Source organism: Artemia sp. Qi Xiang Cuo, chromosome 8 (assembly GCF_049724085.1).
Source record: "Artemia sp. Qi Xiang Cuo chromosome 8, ASM4972408v1, whole genome shotgun sequence".
NCBI classification, from domain to species: Eukaryota; Metazoa; Arthropoda; class Branchiopoda; order Anostraca; family Artemiidae; genus Artemia; species Artemia sp. Qi Xiang Cuo.
The window spans coordinates 33,196,009-33,223,118 of record NC_142801.1 but is presented as its reverse complement, the minus strand read 5'-3'; the positions used below and the strand labels follow the sequence as shown (position 1 = coordinate 33,223,118).

The window sequence follows — 27,110 nt, the reverse complement described above, 5'->3', positions numbered from 1 at the left end:
GAAAGAGCATAATCTGGCTAACTATCTGTAAGTATTCACATATAAACTTACCTACATTTTCTATTTAAATGTAACAAAATTTAAATGTCTTTCAAGACGTTAGCCCTTACCCCCCCCCCCCCTGAAATGAATTCCTGTATATATCCCTGGACTACAGGTTCAGGTTCATTTATTTTCCAATCATATATACATAACATACAAAGTATACGAATATCTGCCAGAGAGACAAGCTCGTTTTGCACAAATAAAATAACTAAAGTAATAAATAACGGAATATAAGTATGATTAATTGAAATAAGAAAAAAAGAAGAAAAAAAAGAGAAAAGACATAAACTTAATTACTCACCACACCACAGCAGACATCACACCCGACGATAAACAAACAAACGAACAAAAAAATTCAGTTTTTTCAACCAGCAATGGGACAACAACAGCAAAATGAAGACCGGAAAAAAAGACCCAGTAATAAACCAAACCATCAAATTAATAATAAAAATAAATATAAAAGTAGAATGACTAATAACCATCCAAAAGGAAGGACTTCAACTTATTTTCTGAAATTCTTAACGACAAATCAAAAGCAGACTTGTATTGGTTCCATGCAGCAACCACACTATCTCTTAGAGAAAATCATGACCTCTCTAAAATTATCAATGGCTGGCATAGTTTGCATGTATAGCCAGTTAGGTGCAAAGAAGGTTCATCAACTAGGGACAGACCAAAAAAAGAAATAATAGCTATATAATGTCATGAGATTCTGCCTAACTTTGATTAAGAACCACTGAAAAGTAACTGCTTTTTCAACAGGAAGAATATTCAGTAAAGAATATAAACTCTTTGTAAAGGAATTGCTTGGAAGAGACGCTGGGGAAGGAAGAAGGTCTTCTAAAATACGAAGCGCCTTATTTTGTTGTCTTTGGAGTGGAATAAAATGGGATCTGAAAGTATTCAAGTAAATAAGTGGACATTAATTTAGGTAAGAATTAACAAGAACAAAATAAATAGAACACATTGGTTCCAGAGGCAAAATGAATTTCATACGGTGCATAATACCTATATTTCTTCCAAGCTTCAATCTTAGACTATTAATATGTGGCTTCCAACTTAAATTTGAATTAACCAGTATACCTAGGTAAAAAAAAAAATATAAACACTGGACATTTCTGTACTTGACACAGAAGACTTAGTCGGATTAGGACCTGGAAGGGCCGCGATGTACGTGAATATATTATAAATTTAGTTTTTGAAGTATTCAAAGCTAGCCTATTTGCCGTAAACCATGCTACTAGTCTATCAAATGCAAGAGTTAAATTATGTTTTAAACTATCCCCATCAACCCCAGAAATCGTACCGGCTGTGTCATCAGCGAATAGTGCGGCCAGACCCAGGTCCTTAATTGAATATCATTACTAATAAATGATACTATCATCATTACTAATAACTGATACTAATATCATTAACATGAAATAAAAACAACAGAGGGCCTAAAATTGAACCTTGAGGTACCCCAAAATTATTTGACTGATTTGAAGCCAATGATTTAAAATTGCCCCTGTCAATACGCTGAACTCTATCTTTTAAATATGACATTATCCAAGCATTAGCCTCACCTCGTATGCCACAATTCGACAATTTTTCATTTAAAATTATATGGCTTAATATATCAAATGCTGTCCGTATTTCCACAAATCTGGTAGCTGGAATTTCAATTTTACTCAAAGCGTCATGTATAAACTAGGTTACTGGCAAAATAGCAACTTCTGTGGAATGGCCTTTGTAAAACCCAAATTGAAACTTACTAATAAAACTATTCTTTTCAATTCTCACATACAAACAACGTTCAATAATCTTTCCAAAAGATGACAGGATAGATATAGGCCTATAGTTAGACGGGCCACTTGCATCACCCCCTTTATGCAGTGCAATGATACGGGTGAACTTCATGTTAGAAGAAATAACAGTTATGATTTATTCGATATCTTATGTTTTATTCAGTTAGTACATGTGGTATAAATATTAAGAATCAAGATAGTCGAAAGTTTACTTTCACATTAAATAGAAATGCTACCATTTAGGCTCCTGTACAGTTCCTTATTAAATAATGCTAAACAAATAAAACAGCTTTTTTTTTCAAACGAAAATAAAGAGTGAAAAACTGAAAAGTGATTTACTGGAAGCATTTAGGAGTGCAACAATCAGTATTTATTTACTGACTACCATTTAAAACGTTTGAACTGATTATTTTGAGCAATTATAAATCAATAAGCTCTTTCATTCTTGAGAGTTTTCTGTGGTGTAGTCTCTTTTGCTACATAAAAAGGGCACTAAATCTTTAAATTTCCATCCGAATGAATCTCTTTCAAAAATATACACTGTTTGTCCGATACGATTATCCCTAGAAAAAATAAGCACACATGCGGGACCACACTTCTCTTGAAAAATAAGAAGTTTCATATTTTGTAACTAGTTATTTTAAGGTTCTCCTAAATGTCTAATTTCATTTTAGAATTTTCATCAATATCACACTTCTTTTTAGAGAGTTTAAACCTTTTTTCTGACATTGCAAATAGAAATTTCCTTGTGCTACTTGACTTTAATGAGCAATTTTAAAATTAATAAATAGGATATTATATTTTTTAAACCAGTATGGATAATGTATTTTGTTGTTGTGTACATTGTAATCAAAACTTTTTTTTTTTCGGTTTCAATTGACAAGGGTCATTCTTTAATTACAGTTCGTTACGATGAAATCGTTGATCCAGGGTTCTCTTGATTGTGAGAGAGGCTATGTCTGCCCTCCTTCAGGCAACATTTTTAAATTGATTTTTAATTAATACTGTAGAAGTGCATCTCATAAAGAATATTTCTCAGGACGGGGGGGGGGGTAATTTAAGGAGAATAATTTTGCGGTCAGTGTTTTCACAGTTTGAAGAGAGTGCTTATCGAACAAATGGCTGCATATGAACCCCCTCCCCCATAGAATCCCTTCATTGGGTCTGCAGGCTAGCCTATGTATGCAATCTTCTTATGTTACGCTTAAACGTAGTTTTGCAATAAGAGAGAAGATTAAGGTGGAAATTATCTCCTTCATTATTTATCTGAGTAACTGAAGTTTTGGGCCAAAAATAGTTCTTAGGCTTGAGTCCCTTCACCCACCCAAAGAAATATCCACTGACCCTCCTCCTCAAAAGCTGATGTGCAACTATGCACCAATGCATATAATTTTATTAAACTCAATAAAATCATTTGAAGCCGCTTAGAAATAATTGTCAATACCGTAAAGCGTTTACTTTGTTTGGGCTGAATGAACATCTGGGAGCAAATGAGTTAGCGCGTGTCATTATGGCCTTAAAAAACTGAATTGCTGAACATACATGTTTTGCAAGGCCGTATCCAGGGGGGGGGGTAGGGGTTTAACCCCCCCCCCTCTCAAATGTTTGTCTGGCTCGGAAAAACATAAAAAAATGGACATAAATTAATTTTGTATGCGTTTTTGAGGTTTATTTGTGTACAAAAAAAAAATTAGTTAAACCCCCTCCGAACAAAAATTCTGGGTACGGCCTTGATGTTTTGGTAATTATAAATCTATTGGCTGTCTCAGAATTGTCTCTTGATAGCATTATGGCCCTCTTCGGACCATGATTGTTGTTTAACGTAAAAAAAAGGCAGAAAATGCTACTTTGCTATGGTACAGTTCTTTTTTTTGTAATGGGGACTAAAACTTTAAATTATCGTTCCAATGAGCCTTTTCCTGATCTAGGACTACTGATACAATACAATCGCCCCTGGAGAGAAAACCAAAAAAAAACGGGTATTGGTGGCCTTACTTCTTGGAATTAAATAAAAAAAAGTTTTTTTAGAATAACATTATAGAGCATCATTAAAGCTTAAAACGAATAGAAATTATTTTTTACAAAAGCCCCTCCCCCTCAGTCTACTGTCCTTTATGCTAAAGTTTCACTAGTGCTTACTAGTAGGAGGGCCATAATATCTCCGACCCCTCGCCCCTGCTGCCACCTACAACTTTTTTACATAATTTATGCATGTTTTTATGGTTTTTCTCACTGAGAATGAAAAAAACAGGATTTTTCTCACTTGAAAAAACATGGTTTTTCTCACTTTTTGGTTTTTTTTATGGTTTTTCTCACCGAGAATGAAAAAACAGGATTTTTCTCACTTGAAAAACAGGATTTTTCTCATTTTTATGGATGTTTCTTCGATGTCAACAAAAATTGCTGGATGTAGACATAAGTTCAACAACAATTGTTGGATGTATACATAAGTTCAACAACAAGTCCAGGAGAATTGTCTCCGGGCGAAGTTTATTAATGACTTTGGTGTTCGTCCAGGAGAATTGTTTCCGGGCGAAGTTTATTAATGTCTGACGGATGATGTCAAGGTTGATTGATTTCTTAGTGTTCATCCAGGAGAATTATCTCCGGGCGAATGTTTTGATCTTAGAGATGAAGAGATTAACGCGGGAAAGGGTTTCCTAGGAATTTCAAATGTGACAGTGCAGGGATGTCAAAACAAAAGAAACACGCTGAAATTACGTTTAGAGATTATTTGGGCGAAACCGTTTTACGAATTTTAGAGATTATTTGGGTGAAACCGTTTTAGGCATTTTAGGGAATTATTTGGGTGAAACAGTTTGAGGCATTTTAGAAGATGATTTTCGAAAACAAAAGTGGAACTTTTAAAATCAGAACAACTGAAGGTCAGTTAATAATTCCTTTGTTGTTTTTTTTGTTTAACACGATTGGCTTAAACAAAAGCGGAACTTTTAAAAACACAACAACTCAAAGTCAGTAAATAATTCCATTGTTTTTTTTTTGTTAAACACGATTGGCTGAAATAAAAGCGGAACTTTTAAAATCACAACAACTGAAGGTCAGTAAATAATCCCTTTGTTTTTGTTTTTTTTTAAACACGATTGACTGAAAAAAAAGCAGAACTTTTAAAATCACAATAACTGAAGGTCAGTAAATGATTCCTTTGTTTTTTTGTTAAACACGATTGGCTGAAGCAAAAGCGGAACTTTTAAAATCACAACAACTGAAAGTCATTAAATAATTCCTTTGTTGTTTTTTTTAAACACGATTGGTTGAAAAAAAATTTTATCTTTTAAAATCACATCAACTGAATGTCAGTAATTGATTCCTTTTGTTTTTTTTTGTTAAACACGATTGACTGAAACAAAAGCAGAACTTTTAAAATCACAACAACTGAAGGGTAGTAAATGATTCCTTTTGTTTTTTTTTTGTTAAACACGATTTGATTAAATAGAAGCGGATCTTTTAAAGTCGCAAAAACCGAAGGTAAGTAAATTATTCCTTTGTTTTTTTTTGTTAAACACGTTGGCTTAAACAAAAGCAGAACTTTTAAAATTACAACAACTGAAGCTCAGTAAATGATTCATTTAGTTTTTTTTTTTAAACAAGATTGGCTGAAACAAAAGCGGAACTTTTAAAATCACAACAACTAAAGGTCAGTTAATAATTCCTCTGTTGTTTTTTGTTAAACACGATTGCCTGAAATAAAAGCGGACCTTTTAAAATCACAACAACTGAAGGTCAGTAAATGATTCCTTTGTTTTTTTTTGTTAAACACGATTGGCTTAAATAAAAGCGAAACTTTTAAAATCACAACAACTGAAGGTAATTAAATAATTCCTTTGTCTTTTTTGTTAAACACGATTGGCTGAAATAAAAGCGGAACTTTTAAAATCACATTAACTGAAGGTCAGTAAATGATTCCTTTTGTTTTTTTTTGTTAAACACGATTGGTTTAAACAAAAGCGTAACTTTTAAAATCACAACAACTGAAGGTCAGTAAATAATTCCTTTGTTTTTTTTTGTTAAACATAATTGGCTGAAACAAAAGCAGAACTATTAAAATCACATAAACTGAGAGTCAGGAAATGATTCCTTTGTTGTTTTTTTTGTTAAAATTGATTGACTTAAATAAAAGCGTAAATATTAAAATAAAAAAAACTTAATGTAATAAAATATTTCATTTTTTTTTTTTTTTTTTTTTTAAATAAGTTTGGATTAAATAAAAGCAGAACTTTTAAAATCAAAAAAACTTAAGGTAATTAAATAATTCCTTTGTTTTTTAAACACGATTGGCTCAAATAAAAGCGGAACTGTTAAAATCACAACAACTGAAGTTAATTAAATATTTCCTTTTGTTTTTTTTTTAAACACGATTGGCTGAAATAAAAGCGGAACTTTTAAAATCACAACAACTGAAGGTCAGTAAATAATTCCTTTGTTTTTTTTGTTAAACACGATTGGTTGAAATAAAAGCGGAACTTTTAAAATCACAACAACTGAAGGTCAGTAAATAATTTCTTTGTTTTTTTTTGTTAAACACGATTGGCTTAAATAAAAGCCGACCTTTTAAAATCACAAATACTGAAAGTCATTAAATAATTCCTTTGTTTGTTTTTTTTTTTTAAACACGATTGGATGAAATAAAAATAGAACTTTTACAATCACAACAACAGAAGGTCAGTAAATAATTCCTTTGTTTTTTTTTTTTTAAAAACGATTGACTTAAGTAAAAGCGGCACTTTTGAAATAAAAACAAAGGACGTTATGTAAATAATTTCTTTTGTTTTTTTTTGTTAAAAACGATTGGCTGAAACAAAATCTGAACTTTTAAAATCGCATCACCTTAAGGTCAGTAAATAATTCCTTTGTTTTTTTTGTTAAACGCGATTGGATGAAATAAAAGCGGACCTTTTAAAATCACAACTGACGGTTAGTAAATAAGTCCTTTTGTTTTTTTTTGTTAAACACGATTGGCTGAAACAAAAGCGGAACTTTTAAAATCACAACAACTGACGGTCAGTAAATAATACCTTTGTTTTTTTTTTTTTTTAAACACGATTGACTGACACAAAAGCAGAACTTTTAAAATCACAACAACTGAAGGTAATTAAATTATTACTTTTTTTTTTTGTTAAAAACGATTGTATGAAGCAAAAGAAGAACTTTTAAAATCACAACAACTGAAGGTCAGTAAATAATTCCTTTGTTTTTTTTTTGTTAAACACGATTGGCTGAAATAAAAGAGGAACTTTTAAAATCACAACAACTAAAGGTCAGTAAATGATTCCTTTGTTTTTTTTTCTTAAACAAGATTGGCTGAAACAAAAGCAGAACTTTTAAAATCACAACAACTGAAGGGTAGTAAATGATTCATTTTTTTTTTTTTTTTTAAACACTATTAGCTTAAATAAAATCGGTACTTTTAAAATCACAAAAAACTACGTTAATTAAATGATTCCTTTGTTTTTTTTTTTTTGTTAAAAACGTTGGCTGAAACAAAAGCAGAACTTTTAAAATCACAACAACTGAAGATCAGTAAATGATTCCTTTTTTTTTGTTAAACACCATTGTCTGAGATCAAAGCGTGCCTTTTAAAATCAAAACCCCGTAAGTTCATTTAAGTATTCCTTTGTTTTTTTTGTTATAGATTATTTGTTTAAGCAAAAGCTAAAATTGTAAAGTAGCACAAAATTACGGTCGTCCCATGATTCCTTTGTTTTGTTTTTGTTAAACAATATTGGTTGAAAAAAAAGCGGAACTCTTAAAATCACAACAACTTAAGGTCATTAAATTATTCCTTTGTTTTTTTTTTTATAAACACTATTGTATTAAATAAAAGCGTAACTTTTAAAATCACAAAAACTGAAGGTCAGTAAATAATTCCTTTTGTTTTTTTGTTAAACATGATTGGTTGAAATAAAATCGAAAATTTTAAAATAAAAACAGCTGAAGGTATGTAAATAATTAATTTTTTTTTTTTTTTTTAAATATGATCGGATGTAGTAAAATCAGAGCTTTTAAAACCACAACAACTGAAGGTCAGTAAATAATTCCTTTGTTTTTTTTTTGTTAAACACGATTGGCTGAAACAAAAGCGGAACTTTTAAAATCACAACAACTGAAGGTCAGTAAATAATTCCTTTGTTTTTTTAAAAACGATTGGATTAAATAAAAGCGGAACTTTTAAAATCACAACAAATGATGGTCATTAAATAATTCCTTTGTTTTTTTTTGTTAAACACGATTGGCTGAAATAAAAGCGGAACTTTTAAAATCACAACAACTGAAGGTCAGTAAATAATTCCTTTTGTTTTTTTTTGTTAAACACGATTGGCTGGAATAAAAGCGGAACTGTTAAAATCACAACAACTGATGGTCATTAAATTAGTCTTTTTTTTTTTTTTTTAATACAATTTGTTCTTAAATAAATTCTTAAATTTAAAAAAACAAAAACATTTAGTTAATTATTAAATTCCTTTTTTTTTTTGTTAAAAAATTTTGTTTTAAATAAAATCAAAAATTTTAAAATAAAAAAAACTGAAGTTCAGTAAATAATTCCGTTTTTTTTTTTTGTTAAACACGTTTAGCTGAAATAAAAGCCGACCTTTTAAAATCACAAATACTTAAAGTCAGTAAATAATTCCATTGTTTGTTTTTTTTTGTTAAGTACGATTGGCTGAAATAAAAGCGGAACTTTTAAAATCACAACAACAGAAGGTCAGTAAATAATTCCTTTGTTTGTTTTTTTTTGTTAAACACGATTGGCTGAAGTAAAAGCGGACCTTTTAAAATCACAACAACTGAAGTTCAGTAAATAATTCCGTTGTTTTTTTTCTAAACATGATTGGCTGAAACAAAAGCGGAACTCTTAAAATCACAACAACTTAAAGTTATTAAATAATTCCTTTGTCTTTTTTTTTAAACCCGATGGGCTTAAATAAAAGCGGAACTTTTAAAATCACAACTGAAGGTTAGTAAATAAGTCCTTTTGTTTTTTTTTGTTAAGCACGATTGGCTGAAACAAAAGCGGAACTTTTAAAATCACAACAACTGAAGGTCAGTAAATAATCCCTTTGTTTTTTGTTTTTTTTTAAACACGATTGACTTAAACAAAAGCAGAACTTTTAAAATCACAACAACTGAATGTCAGTAAATGATTTCTTTTTTTTTTTTTTAAACCCGATTGGCTGAAGCAAAAGCAGAACTTTTAAAATCACAACAACTGAAGCTCAGTAAATTATTCCTTTTTTTTTTTTTGGTAAACACGATTGGCTTAAACAAAAGCGTATCTTTTATAGTCACAACAACTGAAGGTAAGTATATAATACCTTTGTTTTTTTTTTTTAAACACGATTGTATTAAGAAAAAGCAGAAATTTTAAATTCACAACAACTGAAGGGTAGTAAATGATTCCTTTTGTTGTTTTTTTTTGTTAAACACGATTAGCTGAAATAAAAGCGGAACTTTTAAAATCACAACAACTGAAGGTCAGTAAATGATTCCTTTGTTTTTTTTGTTAAACACTATTTGTTTAAACAAAACCATAAATTTTAAAACACAACACCTTAAGTTAATTATTTTGTTACTTTGTTTTTTTTGTTAAAAACGATTGACTGAAACAAAAGCTGAACTTTTAAAATCACAACAACTAAAGGTCAGTAAATGATTCCTTTGTTTTTTTTTGTTAAAAACGATTTGCTGAAATAAAAGCGGACCTTTTAAAATCACAACAACTGAATTTCAGTAAATAATTCATTTTTTTTTTTTTTTTAAACTCGTTTGGTTTAAATAAAAGCGTACATATTAAATAAACAAAAACTGATGGTAATTAAATAATTCTTTTGTTTTTTTTGTCTAAAAAATTTGGCTTAAATAAAAGCGTTAGTCTTAAAATAACATCAACCGAATGTCATTAAATAATTCTTTTTTTTTGTTTAAAACTTTTGTCTGAAATAAAAGAGTAAATTTTAAAATAACAACAACTGATGTTCATTAAATTATTGCTTTGTTCTTTTTTGGTAAACACGATTGGTTTAAACAAAAGTATAACTTTATGATCACAATAACTGAAGGTCAGTAAATAATTCCTTTTGTTTTTTTTGTTAAACACGATGGGATTAATTAAAAGCGGAACTATTAAAATCACAACAACTGAAGGTCAGTAAATAATTCCTTTTGTTTTTTTGTTAAACACGATTGGTTGAAGTAAAAGCGGACCTTTTAAAATCACAACAACTGAAGGTCAGTAAATAATTCCTTTTTTTTTTTTTTGTTAAACACGATTGGTTTAAATAAAAGCGGAACTTTTAAAATCACAACAACTGATGGTCAGTAAATAATTTATTTGTTTGTTTTTTTGTTAAACACGATTGGCTGAAATAAAAGCGGACATTTTAAAATCACAAATACTTAAAGTCAGTAAATAATTCCATTGTTTTTTTTTTTTTGTTAAACACGATGGGTTGAAATAAAAAGGGAACTTTTAAAATCACAACAACTGAAGGTCAGTAAATAATCCCTTTTTTTTGTTAAACATGATTGGCTGAAATAAAAGCGGACCTTTTAAAATCACACCAACTGAAAGTCATTAAATAATTTATTTGTTTTTTTTGTTAAACACGATAGGCTGAAACAAAAGCGGAACTCTTAAAATCACATCAATTGAAGATCAGTAAATAATTCCTTTGTTTTTTTTTTTAAACACGATTGGCTTAAATAAATGCGTATATTTTAAAATAAAACCTGACGGTTATTAAATAAGTCCTTTTGTTTTTTTTTTGTTAAGAACGATTGGCTGAAACAAAAGCGGAACTTTTAAAATCCCAACAACTGAAGCTCAGTAAATAATCCCTTTGTTTTTGTTTTTTTTACACACGATTGACTGACAAAAAAGCTAAACTTTTAAAATCACAATAACTGTAGGTAAGTAAATAATTTCTTTTTTTTTGTAAAAACCTATGTGCTTAAAATCAAGCGGACCTATTAAAATAAAAACCCATGTAATGAATGTAATGATTCATTTGTTTTTTTTTTGTCTAAATCAAGTGGCATAAACAATAGCGGAACTTTCTAATTCACAACAACTGTAGGTCCGACATTAATTCCTTTGTTTTTTTTTGTTAAAATAGATTTGCTTTAACAAGTGCGGAAATTTTAAATTAACAAAAACTTAAGGTTAGTAAATGATTCCTTTTGTTGTTTTTTTTTGTTAAACACGATTAGCTCAAATAAAAGCGGAACTTTTAAAATCACAACAACTGAAGGTAAGTAAATTATTCCTTTGTTTTTTTTGTTAAACACGATTGGCTGAAACAAAAGCAGAACTTTTAAAATCACAACAACTTAAGGTCAGTAAATGATTCCTTTTTTTTTGTTAAACACGATTGGCTGAAACAAAAGCGGAACTTTTAAAATCACAACAACTGAAGGTCAGTTAATAATTCCTTTGTTTTTTTTTTGTTAAACACGATTGGTTGAAATAAAAGCGGACCTTTTAAAGTCACAACACCTGATGTTAATTAAATAATTCCTTTTTTTTTTGTTTTTAAAAACTTTTGGATGAAATAGAAGCTTACATTTTATAATCAAAACAACTGAATTTAATTAAATAATTCCTTTGTCTTTTTTGTTAAAAACGATTGGCTTAAATAAAAGCGGAACTCTTAAAATAAAAACAACTTAAGGTCGGTAAATAATTCCTTTGGTTTTTTGTTAAACACGATTGGCTGAAAAAAAATAGTAACTTTTAAAATCACAACAACTTAAGGTCATTAACTTATTCCTTTGTTTGTTTTTTTTTTTTAAAAACGTTTTGCTGAAACATAAGCGTAACTTTTAAAAACACAACAAATAAAGTTCATTAAATAATTCCTTTTGTTTTTTTTTTGTTAATTACTATTGGCTTAAATAAAAGCGTGTCTTTTAAAATAAAAAAAACTTAAGTTCATTAAATAATTCTTTTTTTTTTTTTTTTCAAAAATGATTGAATGAAACAAAAGTGGAAATTTTAAAATAAAAACAACTGAAGGTCATTAAATATTTCCTTTTTTTTTTTTTTTTTTTTTAAACACGATTGGCTTAAATAAAAGCGGAACTGTTAAAATCACAACAACTGAAGGTCAGTAAATAATTTCTTTGTTTTTTTTTGTTAAACACGATTGGCTTAAATAAAAGCGTACATTTTAAAATCACAAATAATGAAATTCAGTAAATAATTCCATTTTTTTTTTTTTTTTTTTGTTAAACACGATGGGTTGAAATAAAAGCGGAACTTTTAAAATCACAACAACCGAAAGTCGGTAAATAATTAATTTGTTTTTTTTTGTTAAACACGATTGGCTGAAATTAAAGCGGACCTTATAAAATCACAACAACTGAAGGTCAGTAAATAATTTCTTTGTTTCTTTGTTAAACACGATTGGCTGAAATAAAAGCGGAACTTTTAAAATCACAACAACTGAAAGTCATTAAATAATTCCTTTGTTTTTTTTGTTATACGCGATGGGCTTAAACAAAAGCGGAACTTTTAAAATCACAACTGAAGGTTAGTAAATAAGTCCTTTTGTTTTTTTTTGTTAAGCACGATTGGCTGAAACAAAAGCGGAACTTTTAAAATCACAACAACTGAAGGTCAGTAAATAATCCCTTTGTTTTTTGTTTTTTTTTAAACACGATTGACTGAAACAAAAGCAGAACTTTTAAAATCACAACAACTGAAGGTCAGTAAATGATTTCTTTGTTTTTTTGTTAAACACGATTGGCTGAAGCAAAAGCAGAACTTTTAAAATCACAACAACTTAAGGGCATTAAATTATTCCTTTTTTTTTTTTTTTAAACACGATTTGCTGAAATAAAAGCGGATCTTTTAAAGTCAAAACAACCGAATGTCAGTAAATTATTCCTTTGTTTTTTTTTTTTTAAACACGTTGGCTTAAAAAAAAGCATAAATTTTAAATTAACAACAACTTAAGGTTATTAAATTATTCCTTTTGTTTTTTTTTTGTTAAAAACTATTGGATGAAATAAAAGCGGAACTTTTAAAATCAAAACAACTGAAGGTCAGTATATGATTCCTTTGTTTTTTTTTTTTTGTTAAAAAAGATTGGCTGAAACAAAAGCAGAACTTTTAAAATCACAACAACTGAAGATCAGTAAATGGTTCCTTTAGTTTTTTTTTTAAACAAGATTGGCTTAAAAAAAAGTTGAACTTTTAAAATCACAACAACTGAATGTAATTAAATAATTCCTTTGTTTTTTTTTTTGTTAAACACGATTGGCTGAAACAAAAGCGGACCTTTTAAAATCACAACAACTGAAGGTCAGTAAATAATTCCTTTGTTTTTTTTTTTAAACAAGATTGGATTAAATAAAAGCGGAACTTTTAAAATCACAACAACTTAAGGTTATTAAATAATTCCTTTGGCTTTTTTTTTATACACGATTGAATGAAAAAAAAGCGGAACTTTTAAAATCACAAAAACTGAAGGTCAGTCAATAATTCCGTTGGTTTTTTTGTTAAACACGATTGGCTGAAAAAAAAACAGAAATTTTAAAATCACAACAACTGAAGCTCAGTAAATAATTCATTAGTTTTTTTTTTTTAAACACGATTTGCTTAAAAAAAAGAGTATCTTTTAAAGTAACAACAACTAAAGGTAAGTAAATAATTCATTTTTTTTTTTTTTTAAACACGATTGGCTTAAAAAAAAGCAGAAATTTTAAAATCACAACAACTGAATATCATTAAATGTTTCCTTTTGTTTTTTTTGTTAAACACGATTGTCTTAAATAAAAGCAGAACTCTTAAAATCACAACAACTGATGGTCAGTTAATAATTCCTCTGTTGTTTTTTGTTATAATCGATTGGCTGAAATAAAAGCGGAACTCTTAAAATCACAACAACTGAAAGTCAGTAAATGATTCCTTTGTTTTTTTTTGTTAAACACGATTGGTTTAAACAAAAGTGTAAATCTTAAATTAACACAAAATTACGTTTATTAAATAATTCTTTTGTTTTTTTTTTACACACGATTGGCTTAAACAAAAGCGGAACTCTTATATTCACAACAATTGACGGTCTTTAAATAATTCCATTGTTTTTTTTTTAAACACGATTGGCTGAAATAAAAGCGGAACTTTTAAAATCACAACAACTGAAGGTCATTAAATAATTCCATTTTTTTTTTTTTTTAAACACGATTGGCTTAAATAAAAGCGTAAATATAAAAATCACAACAACTGATGGTAATTAAATAATTCCTTTTGTTTTTTTTGTTAAACACGTTTGTTTTAAGTAAAAGCGTACCTATTAAAATCACAACAACTGAAGGTCAGTAAATAATTCCTTTTTTTTTTTTTTTAAACACTTTTGGCTTAAAAAAAAGCGTAAATTTTAAAATCAAAACAACTTAAGTTCATTAAATAATTAATTTTTTTTTTTTTTTTTAAACACGATTGGCTGAAATAAAAGCGGAACTTTTAAAATCACAACAACTGAAGGTCAGTAAATAATTCCTTTGTTTGTTTTTTTTGTTAAACACGATTGGCTTAAATAAAAGCGGAACTTTTAAAATAACAAATACTGAAATTCATTAAATAATTCCATTGTTTTTTTTTTTTTTGTTAAACACGATGGGTTGAAATAAAAAGGGAACTTTTAAAATCACAACAACTGAAGGTCAGTAAATAATCCCTTTTTTTTGTTAAACATGATTGGCTGAAATAAAAGCGGACCTTTTAAAATAACAACAACTTAAATTCATTAAATAATTCCTTTTTTTTTTCTGTCATAAACGATTGGCTGAAATAAAAGTGGACCTCTTAAAGTCACATCAACTGAAGGTCATTAAATAATTCCTTTTTATTTTTTGTTAATCACGTTTGGATTATACAAAAGCTTAAATTTTAAAAAAACAACTTAAGTTTTTTAAATAAGTCCTTTTGTTTTTTTTTGTTAAGCACGATTGGCTGAAACAAAAGCGGAACTCTTAAAATCACAACAACTGACTTTCAGTAAATAATTCCTTTGTTTTTGTTTTTTTTTAAACACGATTGACTGAAACAAAAGCAGAACTTTTAAAATCACAACAACTGAAGGTCAGTAAATTATTCCTTTGTTTTTTTGTTATAACCGAGTGTCAGAAACAAAAGAATACCTTTTAAAAAAACAACACCTTAAGCTAATTAAATTATTCCTTTGTTTTTTTTGTTAAACATGATTGGCTTAAATAAAAGCGGATATTTTAAATTCGCAACGACCGAAGGTCAGTAAATGATTACTTTGTTTTTTGTTATTAAAAACGATTGGATGAAACAAAAGCATAAATTTTAAAATAAAAACAACTTAAGGTTAGTAAATTATTCATTTTTTTTTTTTTTTTTGTTAAACACGATTGGCTGAAATAAAAGCGGAACTTTTAAAATCACAACAACTGAAGGTCAGTAAATGATTCCTTTGTTTTTTTTTGTTAAACACGATTGGCTGAAAAAAAATCAGAAATTTTAAAATCACAACAACTGAAGATCATTAATTGGTTACTTTATTTTTTTTTTTTAAAAAAGATTGGATTAAAAAAAAGCGGAACTTTTAAAATCACAACAACTGAAGGTAATTAAATAATTCCTTTGTTTTTTTTTTTGTTAAACACGAATTGATGAAATAAAAGCGGACCTTTTAAAATCACAACAACTGAAGGTCAGTAAATGATTCCTTTGTGTTTTTTTTTTTTTAAACACTATTGGCTTAAATAAAAGCGGACATTTTAAAATCACAACAACTGAAGTTCATTAAATAATTCCTTTGTTTTTTTTGTTAAACACTATTGGCTGAAATAAAAGCGGAACTTTTAAAATCACAAAAACTGAAGGTCAGTAAATAATTCCTTTGTTTTTTTGTCAAACACGATTGGCTGAAATAAAACCAGAACTTTTAAAATCAAAACAACTGAATGTCATTAAATGATTCCATTGTTTGTTTTTTTTGTTAAACACGATTTTCTGAAATAAAAGCGGAACTCTTAAAATAACAACAACTGAAGGTCAGTAAATGATTCCTTTTGTTTTTTTTTTGTTAAATACGATAGGTTTAAACAAAAGCTGGACTTTTAAAATCACAGCAACTCACGGTCAGTAAATAATTCCTTTGTTTTTTTAAAGATTGTTTATTTAAATAAAAGTGTACCTTTTAAAATCAAAACAACTGAAGTTCATTAAATATTTCAGTTGTTCTTTTTTGTCAAACCTTATCGGCTGAAGCAAAAGAGTACCTTGTAAAACAAAAACAAATGACGTTCATTAAATAATTCCTTTGTTTTTTTTTTTTTGTTAAACACGATTGGATGAAATAAAAGCGGAACTTTTAAAATCACAACAACTTAAGGTCATTAAATAATTTCTTTGTTTTTTTTGTTAAACACGTTTGGCTTAAATAAAAGCGTACATTTTAAAATCACAAATACTGAAAGTCAGTAAATATTTCCATTGTTTTTTGTTTTTTTTTGTTAAACACGTGGGGTTGAAATAAAAGCGGAAATTTTAAAATCACAACAACTGAAGGTCAGTAAATAATCCCTTTTTTTTGTTTTGTTAAACACGATTGGCTGAAAGAAAAGCGGAACTTTTAAAATCACAACAACTGAAGGTCATTAAATATTTCCTTTGTTTTTTTTTTAAATACTTTTGTCTGAAATAAAATCGTAAATTTTAAAATCACAAGAAGTTAAGTTAATTAAATAATTCCTTTGTGTTTTTTGTTATATGTGTTCTGCTTAAATAAAAGCAGAACTTTTAAAATCACAACAACTGAAGGCCAGTAAATGATTCCTTTGTTTTTTTTTGTTAAGAACTATTGGTATAAATAAAATCGGAACTCTTAAAATCACAACAACTGAAGGTCAGTAAATAATTCCTTTGTTTTTTGTTTTTTTTTAAACACGATTGACTGAAACAAAAGCAGAACTTTTAAAATCACAACAACTGAAGGTCAGTAAATGATTTCTTTGTTTTTTTGTTAAAAACGATTGGCTGAAGCAAAAGCAGAACTTTTAAAATCACAACAACTGAAGCTCAGTAAATGATTCATTATTTTTTTTTTTTTAAACACTATTTGCTTAAAAAAAAGAGTATCTTTTAAAGTCACAACAACTTAAGGTAAGTAAATGATTCCTTTGTTTTTTTTTTGTTAAGCACGATTGGCTTAAACAAAAGCAGAACTTTTAAAATCACAACAACTGAAGGGTAGTAAATGTTTCATTTTTTTTTTTTTTTGTTAAACACGATTATCTCAAATAAAAGCGGAACTTTTAAAATCACAACAACTGAAGGTCAGTAAATGATTCCTTTGTTTTTTTTGTTAAACACGATTGGTTGAAACAAAAGCAGAACTTTTAAAATCACAACAACTGAAGATCAGTAAATGGTTCCTTTAGTTTTTTTTGTTAAACACGATTGGCTGAAAAAAAAGAGGAACTTTTAAAATCACAACAACTTAATGTAAGTTAATAATTCCTTTGTTTTTTTTTTTGTTAAACACGATTGGCTGAAATAAAAGCGGAACTTTTAAAATCACAACAACTGAAGGTCAGTAAATAATTCCTTTGTTTTTTTTTGTTAAACAATATTGGCTGAAATAAAAGAGGAACTTTTAAAATCACAACAACTGAAGGTCAGTAAATAATTCCTTCTATTTTTATAAACACTATTGGCTGAAATAAAAGCGGAACTCTTAAAATCACAACAACTGAAGGTCAGTAAATAATTCCTTTGGTTTTTTTGTTAAACATGATTGGCTGAAACAAAAGCATAACTTTTAAAATCACAACAACTGAAGTTCAGTAAATAATTCCTTTGTTTGTTTTTTTTTAAACACGATTTGCTGAAATAAAAGCGTAACTCTTAAAATCACAACAACTGAAGGTCAGCATATAATTCCTTTTGTTGTTTTTTTTGTTAAACACGATTGGCTGAAATAAAAGCGGAACTTTTAAAATCACAACAACTGAAGGTCAGTAAATAATTCGTTTGTTTTTTTTTTAAACACGATTGGCTGAAATAAAAGCGGAACTTTTAAAATCACAAAAACTGAAGGTAATTAAATATTTCATTTTTCGTTGTTTAAAACGTTGGGATTAAATAAAATCGGAACTTTTAAAATCACATCAACTGAAGTTCAGTAAATAATCCCTTTTGTTTTTTTTTTGTTAAACACGATTGGCTGAAGTAAAAGCGGAACTGTTAAAATCACAAAAACTGAAGGTCAGTAAATGATTCCTTTGTTTTTGTTTTTTGTTAAGCACAATTGACTAAAACAAAAGCATAACTTTTAAAATCACAACAACTGAAGTACATTATATGATAACTTTGTTTTTTTTTGTTAATAACGTTGTGCTTAAATAATATCATGAATTTAAAAATCAAATCAACTTATGTTCATTGAATAATCCCTTTTGTTTTTTTTTGTTAAACACGTCTGGTTGGAACATACGTTGACCTTTTAAAACAACCAAAAATGAAGGGTAGTAAATGATTCCTTTGTTTTTGTTTTTTTTTAAACACGATTGACTGAAAAAAAAGCAGAACTTTTAAAATCACAAAAACTGAATGTCAGTAAATAATTTCTTTGTTTTTTTGTTAAACACGATTGGCTGAAGCAAAAGCAGAACTTTTAAAATCACAACAACTGAAGGTCAGTAAATGATTCCTTTGTTTTTTTTTGTTAAACACGATTGGCTGAAATAAAAGCGGAACTTTTAAAATCACAACAACTGAAGGTCAGTAAATGATTCCTTTTTTTTTTTTTTGTTAAACACGATTGGCTGAAACAAAAGCGGAACTTTTAAAATCACAACAACTGAAGGTTATTAAATTATTCCTTTTTTTTTTTTTTTTTAAACACGATTAGATTAAATAAAAGCTGAACTTTTAAAATCAAAACAACTGAAGGTCATTAAATGATTCCTTTGTTTTTTTTGTTAAACACGATTGGCTGAAACAAAAGCAGAACTTTTAAAATCACAACAACTGAAGATCAGTAAATGGTTCCTTTAGTTTTTTTTTGTTAAACACGATTGGCTGAAACAAAAGCGGAACTTTTAAAATCACAACAACTGAAGGTCAGTTAATAATTCCTTTGTTTTTTTGTTATACATGATTGGCTGAAATAAAAGAGTACCTTTTAAAATAACAACAACTGAAAGTAAGTAAATGATTCCTTTGTTTTTTTTTGTTAAACACGATAGGCTGAAATAAAAGCTTAAATTTTAAAATCAAAAAAACTGAAGGTTAGCAAATGATTCCTTTGTTTTTTTGTTAGACACGATTGGCTGAAATAAAAGCGGAACTTTTAAAATCACAAAAACTGAAGGTCAGTAAATAATTCCTTTGTTTTTTTTGTTAAACACGATTGGCTGAAACAAAAGCGGAACTTTTAAAATCCCAACAACTGAAAGTCAGTAAATGATTCCTTTGTTTTTTTGTTAAACACTTTTGGCTGAAACAAAAGTATAACATATAAAATAACAACAACTGACGTTCTTTAAATGATCCCTTTGGTTTTTTTTTTTCTTGCTACGTGGGTCATAAGTGAAAGCGTACAATTAAATATACAAAAAACTTAATGACTTTTTTTGATTCCTTTTTTTTTTTGTTAGAAACGTTATGTAGAAATAATCTCGTGACTCTTAAAATCACAACAACTGCAGGCCAGTACATGAGCCCTTTGTTTTTTTTTGTTAAACACTACGTGCTGGAACAAAACAAAACCAAGAAAAATCACACAAACTGTAGGTCCGTAAATAATTCCTTTGTTTTTTTTTGTTAAACACGATTGGCTGAAATAAAAGCGGAACTGTTAAAATCACAACAACTGAAGGTCAGTAAATAATTCCTTTTGTTTTTTTGTTAAACACTATTGGCTGAAATAAAAGCGGAACTTTTAAAATCACAACAACTGAAGGTCAGTAAATAATTCCTTTATTTTTTTTGTTAAACACGATTGGTTGAAATAAAAGCGGAACTTTTAAAATCACAACAACTGAGGTCAGAAAATAATTTCTTTGTTTGTTTTTTTTGTTAAACACGATTGGCTGAAATAAAAGCGGAACTTTTAAAATCACAAATACTGAAAGTCAGTAAATAATTCCATTGTTTTTTTTGTTTTTTGTTAAACACGATGGGTTGAAATAAAAGCGGAACTTTTAAAATCACAACAACTGAAGGTCAGTAAATAATCCCTTTTTTTTGTTAAACATGATTGGCTGAAATAAAAGCGGACCTTTTAAAATCACAGCAACTGACGGTCAGTAAAGAATTCCTTTGGTTTCTTGTTAAACACGAAGGGCTTAAATAAAAGTGGAACTTTTAAAATCACAACAACTGAAAGTCATTAAATGATTCCTTTGTCTGTTTTGTCAAAAACGATTGGATGGAATAAAAGCAGAACTCTTACAATCACAACAGAAGGTTAGTAAATAAGTCCTTTTGTTTTTTTTGTTATACACTATTGGCTGAAACAAAAGCGTAACTCTTAAAATCACAACAAATGAAGGTCAGTAAATAATTCCTTTGTTGTTTTTTTTGTTAAACACGATTGGCTGAAATAAAAGCGGAACTTTTAAAATCACAACAACTGAAGGTCAGTAAATAATTCCTTTTGTTTTTTTTTGTTAAATACGATTGGCTGAAATAAAAATGGAACTTTTAAAATCACAACAACTGAAGGTCATTAAATAATTCATTTGTTTTTTTTTCAAACAAGATAGGCTTAAATAAAAGCAGAACTCTTAAAATCGCAGCAACTGACGGTCATTAAATAATTCCTTTGTTTTTTTGTCATACACGATAGGTTGAAATAAAAGTGGACCTTTTAAAATCACAACTCAAGGTCAGTAAATAATTCCTTTTGTTTTTTTTTGTTAAACACGATTGGCTTAAATAAAAGTGGAACTCTTAAAATCACAACAACTGAAGGTCATTAAATATTTCATTTTTTTTTTTTGTTAAACACGTTTTGCTGAAATAAAAGCGGAACTTTTAAAATCAAAACAACTTACTTTAAGTAAATAATTCCTTTGGTTTTTTTTGTTAAACACGATTGGCTGAAATAAAAGCGGAACTCTTAAAATCACAAATACTGAAAGTCAGTAAATAATTCCATTGTTTGTTTTTTTTGTTAAACACGATGGGTTGAAATAAAAGCGGAACTTTTAAAATCACAAATACTGAAAGTCAGTAAATAATTCCATTGTTTGTTTTTTTTGTTAAACACGATGGGTTGAAATAAAAGCGGAACTTTTAAAATCACAACAACTGAAGGTCAGTAAATAATTCCTTTGTTTTTTTTGTTAAACACGATTGGATGAAATAAAAGCGGAACTTTTAAAATCACAACTGAAGGTTAGTAAATAAGTCCATTTGTTTTTATTTTCATACTCGATTGGCTTAAACAAAAGCGTAACTTTTAAAATCACAACAACTGAAGGTCATTAAATTATTCCTTTTTTTGTTAAACACGATGGGATTGCAACAAAAGCGGAACTATTAAAATCACAACAACTGAAGGTCAGTAAATAATTCCTTTTTTTTTAAACACGATTCGCTGAAATAAAAGCGGAACTTTTAAAATCACAATAACTGAAGGTCAGTAAATGATTCCTTTGTTTTTTTTGTTAAACACGATTGGCTGAAATAAAAGCGGAACTCTTAAAATCACAACAACTGAAGGTTAGTAAATAAGTCCTTTTGTTTGTTTTTTGTTATACACGATTGGCTGAAATAAAAGCGGAACTCTTAAAATCACAACAACTGAAGGTCAGTAAATAATTCCTTTGTTTTTTTGTTAAACACGATTGGCTTAAATAAAAGCGGAACTTTTAAAATCACAACCAATGAATGTTATTAAATTTTTCGTTTGTCTTTTTTTTCAAAAACTTCTTGCTTAAATAAAATCGGACATTTAAAAAAAGAATCAAATGAAGGTTATTAAATAATCCCTTTTGTTTTTTTTTTGTTAAAAACTACTGCATTAAGCAAAATCGGACATCTTAAAACCACAACAACTGAAGGTTAGTAAATAATTCCTTTTTTTTGTTAATCACGATTGGCTGAAATAAAAGCGGAACTCTTAAAATCACAACAACTGAAAGTCAGTAAATAATCCCTTTGTTTTTTTTTTGTCAAACACGATTGGCTTCAATAAAAGCGGAACTCTAAAAATCACAACAACTGAAGGTCAGTGAATAATTCCTTTGTTTTTTTTGTTAAACACGATTGGCTGAAAAAAAAGCGGAACTTTTAAAATCACAACAACTGAAGGTCAGTAAATAATTCCTTTGTTTTTTGTTAAACACGATTGGTTGAAACAAAAGTAGAACTTTTAAAATCACAACAACTGAAGGTCAGTAAATAATTCCTTTTGGTTTTTTTTTTTTTGTTAAACACGATTGGCTTAAATAAAAGCGGAACTTTTAAAATCACAACAACTAAATGTTAGTAAATAATTCCTTTCTTTTTTTCTTAAATACGATTGGCTGAAACAAAAGCAAAACTTTTAAAATCGCAACAACTGAAGGTCAGTAAATGATTCCTTTGTTTTTTTTGTAATAAACGATTGGTTGAAATAAAAGCGGAACTTTTAAAATCACAACAACTGAAGGTCAGTAAATAATTTCTTTGTTTTTGTTTAAACACGATTGGCTGAAATAATAACGGAACTTTTAAAATCACAAAAACTTAAGGTCAGTAAATAATTCCATTGTTTTTTTTTTTGTTAAAAACGATGGGTTTAAATAAAAGCGGAACTTTTAAAATAACAACAAATGAAGGTCAGTAAATAATTCCTTTGTTTTTTTTTGTTAAACACGATTGGCTGAAATAAAAGCGGACCTTTTAAAATCACAACAACTGAATGTAAGTAAATGATTCCTTTTGTTGTTTTTTTTGTTAAACACGATTGGCTTAAATAAAAGCGGAACTTTTAAAATCACAACAACTGAAGGTCAGTAAATAATTGCATTGTTTTTTTTGTTTTTTAACAAACGATGGGCTGAAACAAAATCGTAAAATTTAAAATCAAAAAAACGTAAGGTCATTAAATGATTCCTTTTGTTTTTTTTGTTAAAAGCGTTTGGCAGTAACGAGTTCGGAACTCCATAATTAACAACAACTGAAGTTCAGTAAATAATTCCTTTTGTTTTTTTGTTAAACACGATTGGTTGAAATAAAAGCGGAACTTTTAAAATCACAACAACTGAAGGTCAGTAAATAATTCCTTTGTTTTTTTTGTTAAACACGATTGGCTGAAACAAAAGCGGAACTTTTAAAATCACAACAACTGAAGGTCAGTAAATAATTCCTTTTTTTTTTTGTTAAACACGCTTGGCTGATATGAAAGTGTAAATTTTAAAATCACAACTTTATTTCTTTAAAACAGTCCTTTTGTTTTTATTGTAATAAACGATTAGATGAGATAAAATTGAAACTAGTAAAATCACAACTGAAGGTCATAAATTAATTCCTTTGCTTTTTTTGTTAAACAAGATTTGCTTAAATAAAATAAGACATTTAAAGTTCACAACTGAAGGTCAGTAATTAATTCCTTTGTTTTTTTGTTAAATAAGATTGTATGAAATAAAAGCGGACCTTTTAAAATCACAACAACTGAAAGTCATTAAATAATTCCGTTGTTTTTTTTGTTAAACACGATTGACTGAAATAAAAGCGGAACTCTTAAAATCACAACAACTCAAGGTCAGTAAAAAATTCTATTGTTTATTTTGTTAAACACTATTTGTTTAAATAAAAGCGGAACCGCTAAAATAACAACAACTGAAGGTCAGTAGATGATTCCATTGTTGTTTTTTTTTTGTTAAAAACGATTGACTGAAACAAAAGCGGAACGTTTAAAATTACAACAAATGAAGGTCAGTAAATGATTCCTTTGTTTTTTTTTGTTAAACACCATTGGCTGAAATAAAAGCGGAACTTTTAAAATCACAACAACTGAAGGTCAGAAAATAATCCCTTTTTTTTTGTTACACACGATGGGCTGAAATAAAAGCGGAACTTTTAAAATCACAACCACTCATGGTCAGTAAATGATTCTTTTGTTTTTTTGTTAAACACGATTGGTTGAAATAAAAGAGGAACTTTTAAAATCACAACAACTCAAAGTCAGTAAATAATTCCTTTGTTTTTTTTTTTAAACACGATTGGCTGAAAAAAAGTGGTACTTTTAAAATCACAGCAACTGAAGGTCAGTAAATTATTCCATTGTTTTTTTTTTTTAAACAATATTGTATTTAAAAAAAGCGGAACTTTTAAAATCACAACAGCTAAATGTCAGTAAATAATTCCATTGTTTTTTTTTTGCTAAACAAGATTGACTGAAACAAAAGTGAAACTTTTTAAATCACAAAAACTTAAGGTTATTAAATAATTAATTTGTTTTTTTTTTTGTTGTTAAACACGATTGGTTGAAATAAAAGCGGAACTTTTAAAATCACAACAACTGAAATAATTCCTTTGTTTTTTTTTTTGTTAAACACGATTGGCTGAAACAAAAGCGGAACTTTTAAAATCACAAGTAAATAATTCCTTTGTTTTTTTGTTAAACACGATTGGCTGAAACAAAAGCGGAACTTTTAAAATCAAAAGTAAATAATTCATTTGTTTTTTTTGGTTAAACACGATTGGCTGAAAAAAAAGCGGAACTTTTAAAATCACAACAACTGAAGGTCAGTAAATAATTCCTTTTGTTTTTTTTTTGTTAAACACGATTGGCTGAAATAAAAGCGGAACTCTTAAAATCAAAACAACTGAAGGTCAGTAAATAATTCCTTTATTTTTTTTTAAACACAATTGGATTAAATAAAAGCGGAACTCTTAAATCACAACCACTGAAGGTCAGTAAATAATTCCTTTGTTCTTTTGTTAAACACGATTGGCTTAAAAAAAAGCATAACTCTTAAAATCACAACAACTGAATGACAGTAAATAATTCCTTTTGTTTTTTTTTTGTTAAACGCGAGTGGCTGAAACAAAAGCGGAATTTTTAAAATCACAACTGAAGGCCAGTAAATAATCCCTTTGTTTTTTTTTTCGTTATGCATGATTTGCTGAAATAAAAATGGAAACCTTAAACTCACAACTGAATTTCAGTACATAATTCCTTTGTTTTTTTGTTAAACATTAGATTCTTAAATTAAAGCTGCAATTTTGATATAAAAAAACATGATGGTCATAATATCATTCCTTTGTTTTCTTTTGTTAAACACGACTGCGGGCGGCTACCCCCACCCCCGGGGCCAGGGGGCCGAAAGCCGGCCACGGGTGGGACCCCCACCCCCCCCCCAGTTTAGGTTAGGTTACCTAACATTTCTAGGGTTAGGTTAGGTTACATAACATTTCTAGGTTAACTTACACTAGGTTAAGTGGGACCCGCGGGGGCGAATGCCGGCCGCGGGTGGGACCCCACACCCCCTCCCGGGACCCGGGGGATTAATCTAACCTAACTTAACCGCACCTAACTTAATCTAGCCTAACCTAACCTAATCTAACTCGCCGGAAAATCCCCCGGGTCCCTGGAGGGGGTGGGGGGTCCCACCCGCGGCTGGTATTCGCCCCCGCGGGTCCCACTTAACCTTGTGTAAGTTAACCTAGAAATTTTATGTAACCTAACCTAACCCTAGAAATGTTAGGTAACCTAACCTAACCTGGGGGGTGGGGGTCCCACCCGTGGCCGGCTTTCGGCCCCGTGGCCCCGGGGGTGGGGGGAGGGGGGCCCGCCCGCAGTCGTGTTTAACAAAAACAAAGAAATTATTTACTGACCTTCAGTTGTTGTGATTTTAAGAGTTCCGCTTTTATTTCAGCCAATCGTGTTTAACAAAAAAACAAAGGAATTATTTACTGACCTTCAGTTGTGATTTTAAAAGTTCCGCTTTTTTTTAAGACAATCGTGTTTAACAAAAAAAACAAAAGGAATTATTTACTGACCTTCAGTTGTTGTGATTTTAAAAGTTCCGCTTTTATTTCAGCCAATCGTGTTTAACAAAAAAAAAAATGAATTATTTACTGAACTTAAGTTGTTTTGATTTTAAGAGTTCTGCTTTTGTTTAAGCCAATCGTGTTTAATAAAAAATAAAGGAATTATTTACTGACCTTCAGTTGTTGTGATTTTAAGAGTTCTGCTTTTATTTCAGCCAATCGTGTTTAACAAAAAAAAAAAAAAAGGAATTATTTACTAACCTTCAGTTGTTGTGATTTTAAAAGTTCCACTTTTGTTTCAGCCAATCGTGTTTAAAAAACAAATGAATTATTTACTGACCTTCAGTTGTTGTGATTTTAAAATTTCCTCTTTTGTTTCAGCACATCGTGTTTAACAAAAAAAAAACAAATAAATTATTTACTGACATTAAGTTGTTGTGATTTTAAGAGTTACGCTTTTTTTTAATCCAAACGTGTTTAACAAAAAAAAAAAATGGAATCATTTACTGCCTTCAGTTGTTGTGATTTTAAAAGTTCCGCTTTTGTTTAATCCAAAAGTGATTAACAAAAAAAAAAAGGTAAAATTTAATGACATTAATTTTTTTTGATTTTTAAATGTAAACTTTTTTTTCAGCCAAAAGAGTTTAAAAAAAAAAAAAAATGAATTATTTAATTACCTTCATTTGTTGTTATTTTAAAAGTTATGCTTTTGTTTCATACAATCGTGTTTAACAAAAAAAACAAAAGAATCATTTACTGACCTTCACTTGTTGTGATTTTAAAAGTTCTGCTTTTATTTCAGCCAATCGTGTTTAACAAAAAAAAACAATGGAATTATTTACTGACCTTCAGTTGTTGTGATTTTAAAAGTTCCGCTTTTTTTTCAGCCAATCGTGTTTAACAAAAACTACAAAGAAATTATTTACTGACATTCAGTTATTGTGATTTTAAAATGTCCGCTTTTATTTCAGCCATTCGTGTTTAAAAAGAAAAAAAGGAAAATTATTTCCGACCTTAAGTTGTTGTGATTTTAAGAGGTCTTCTTTTGTTTAAGTCAATCTTTTTTAACAAAAAAAAACAAAGGTATTAATCAAAGATCGTCAGTTGTGATTTTAAGATTTCCACATATCTTTTATCCAATTGTGTATAACAATAAAAACAACCGCACTGAATTAATAAAAATAATTTGTTAATATAAAAGATACGCTTTTGTACAAGCCAAAAGATTTTAACAAAAAAAAGGAATTATTTACTGACTTTAGGGTGTTGTGATTTTAAAAGGTCCGCTTTTATTTCAG

At 28.6% G+C, this 27,110-nt stretch overlaps 1 protein-coding gene across 1 annotated transcript in view; it reads left to right on the top strand.

Annotated features, from left to right (window-relative positions):
* The window catches only part of RyR (Ryanodine receptor), a 602,377-nt gene that overhangs the window by 560,245 nt on the left and 15,022 nt on the right, over positions 1–27,110 (top strand). The window contains 1 exon segment of the mRNA XM_089093383.1: positions 1–27. This exon segment is cut by the window's left edge and continues 139 nt beyond it. Coding sequence (XP_088949509.1) covers positions 1–27 — 27 coding nt within the window.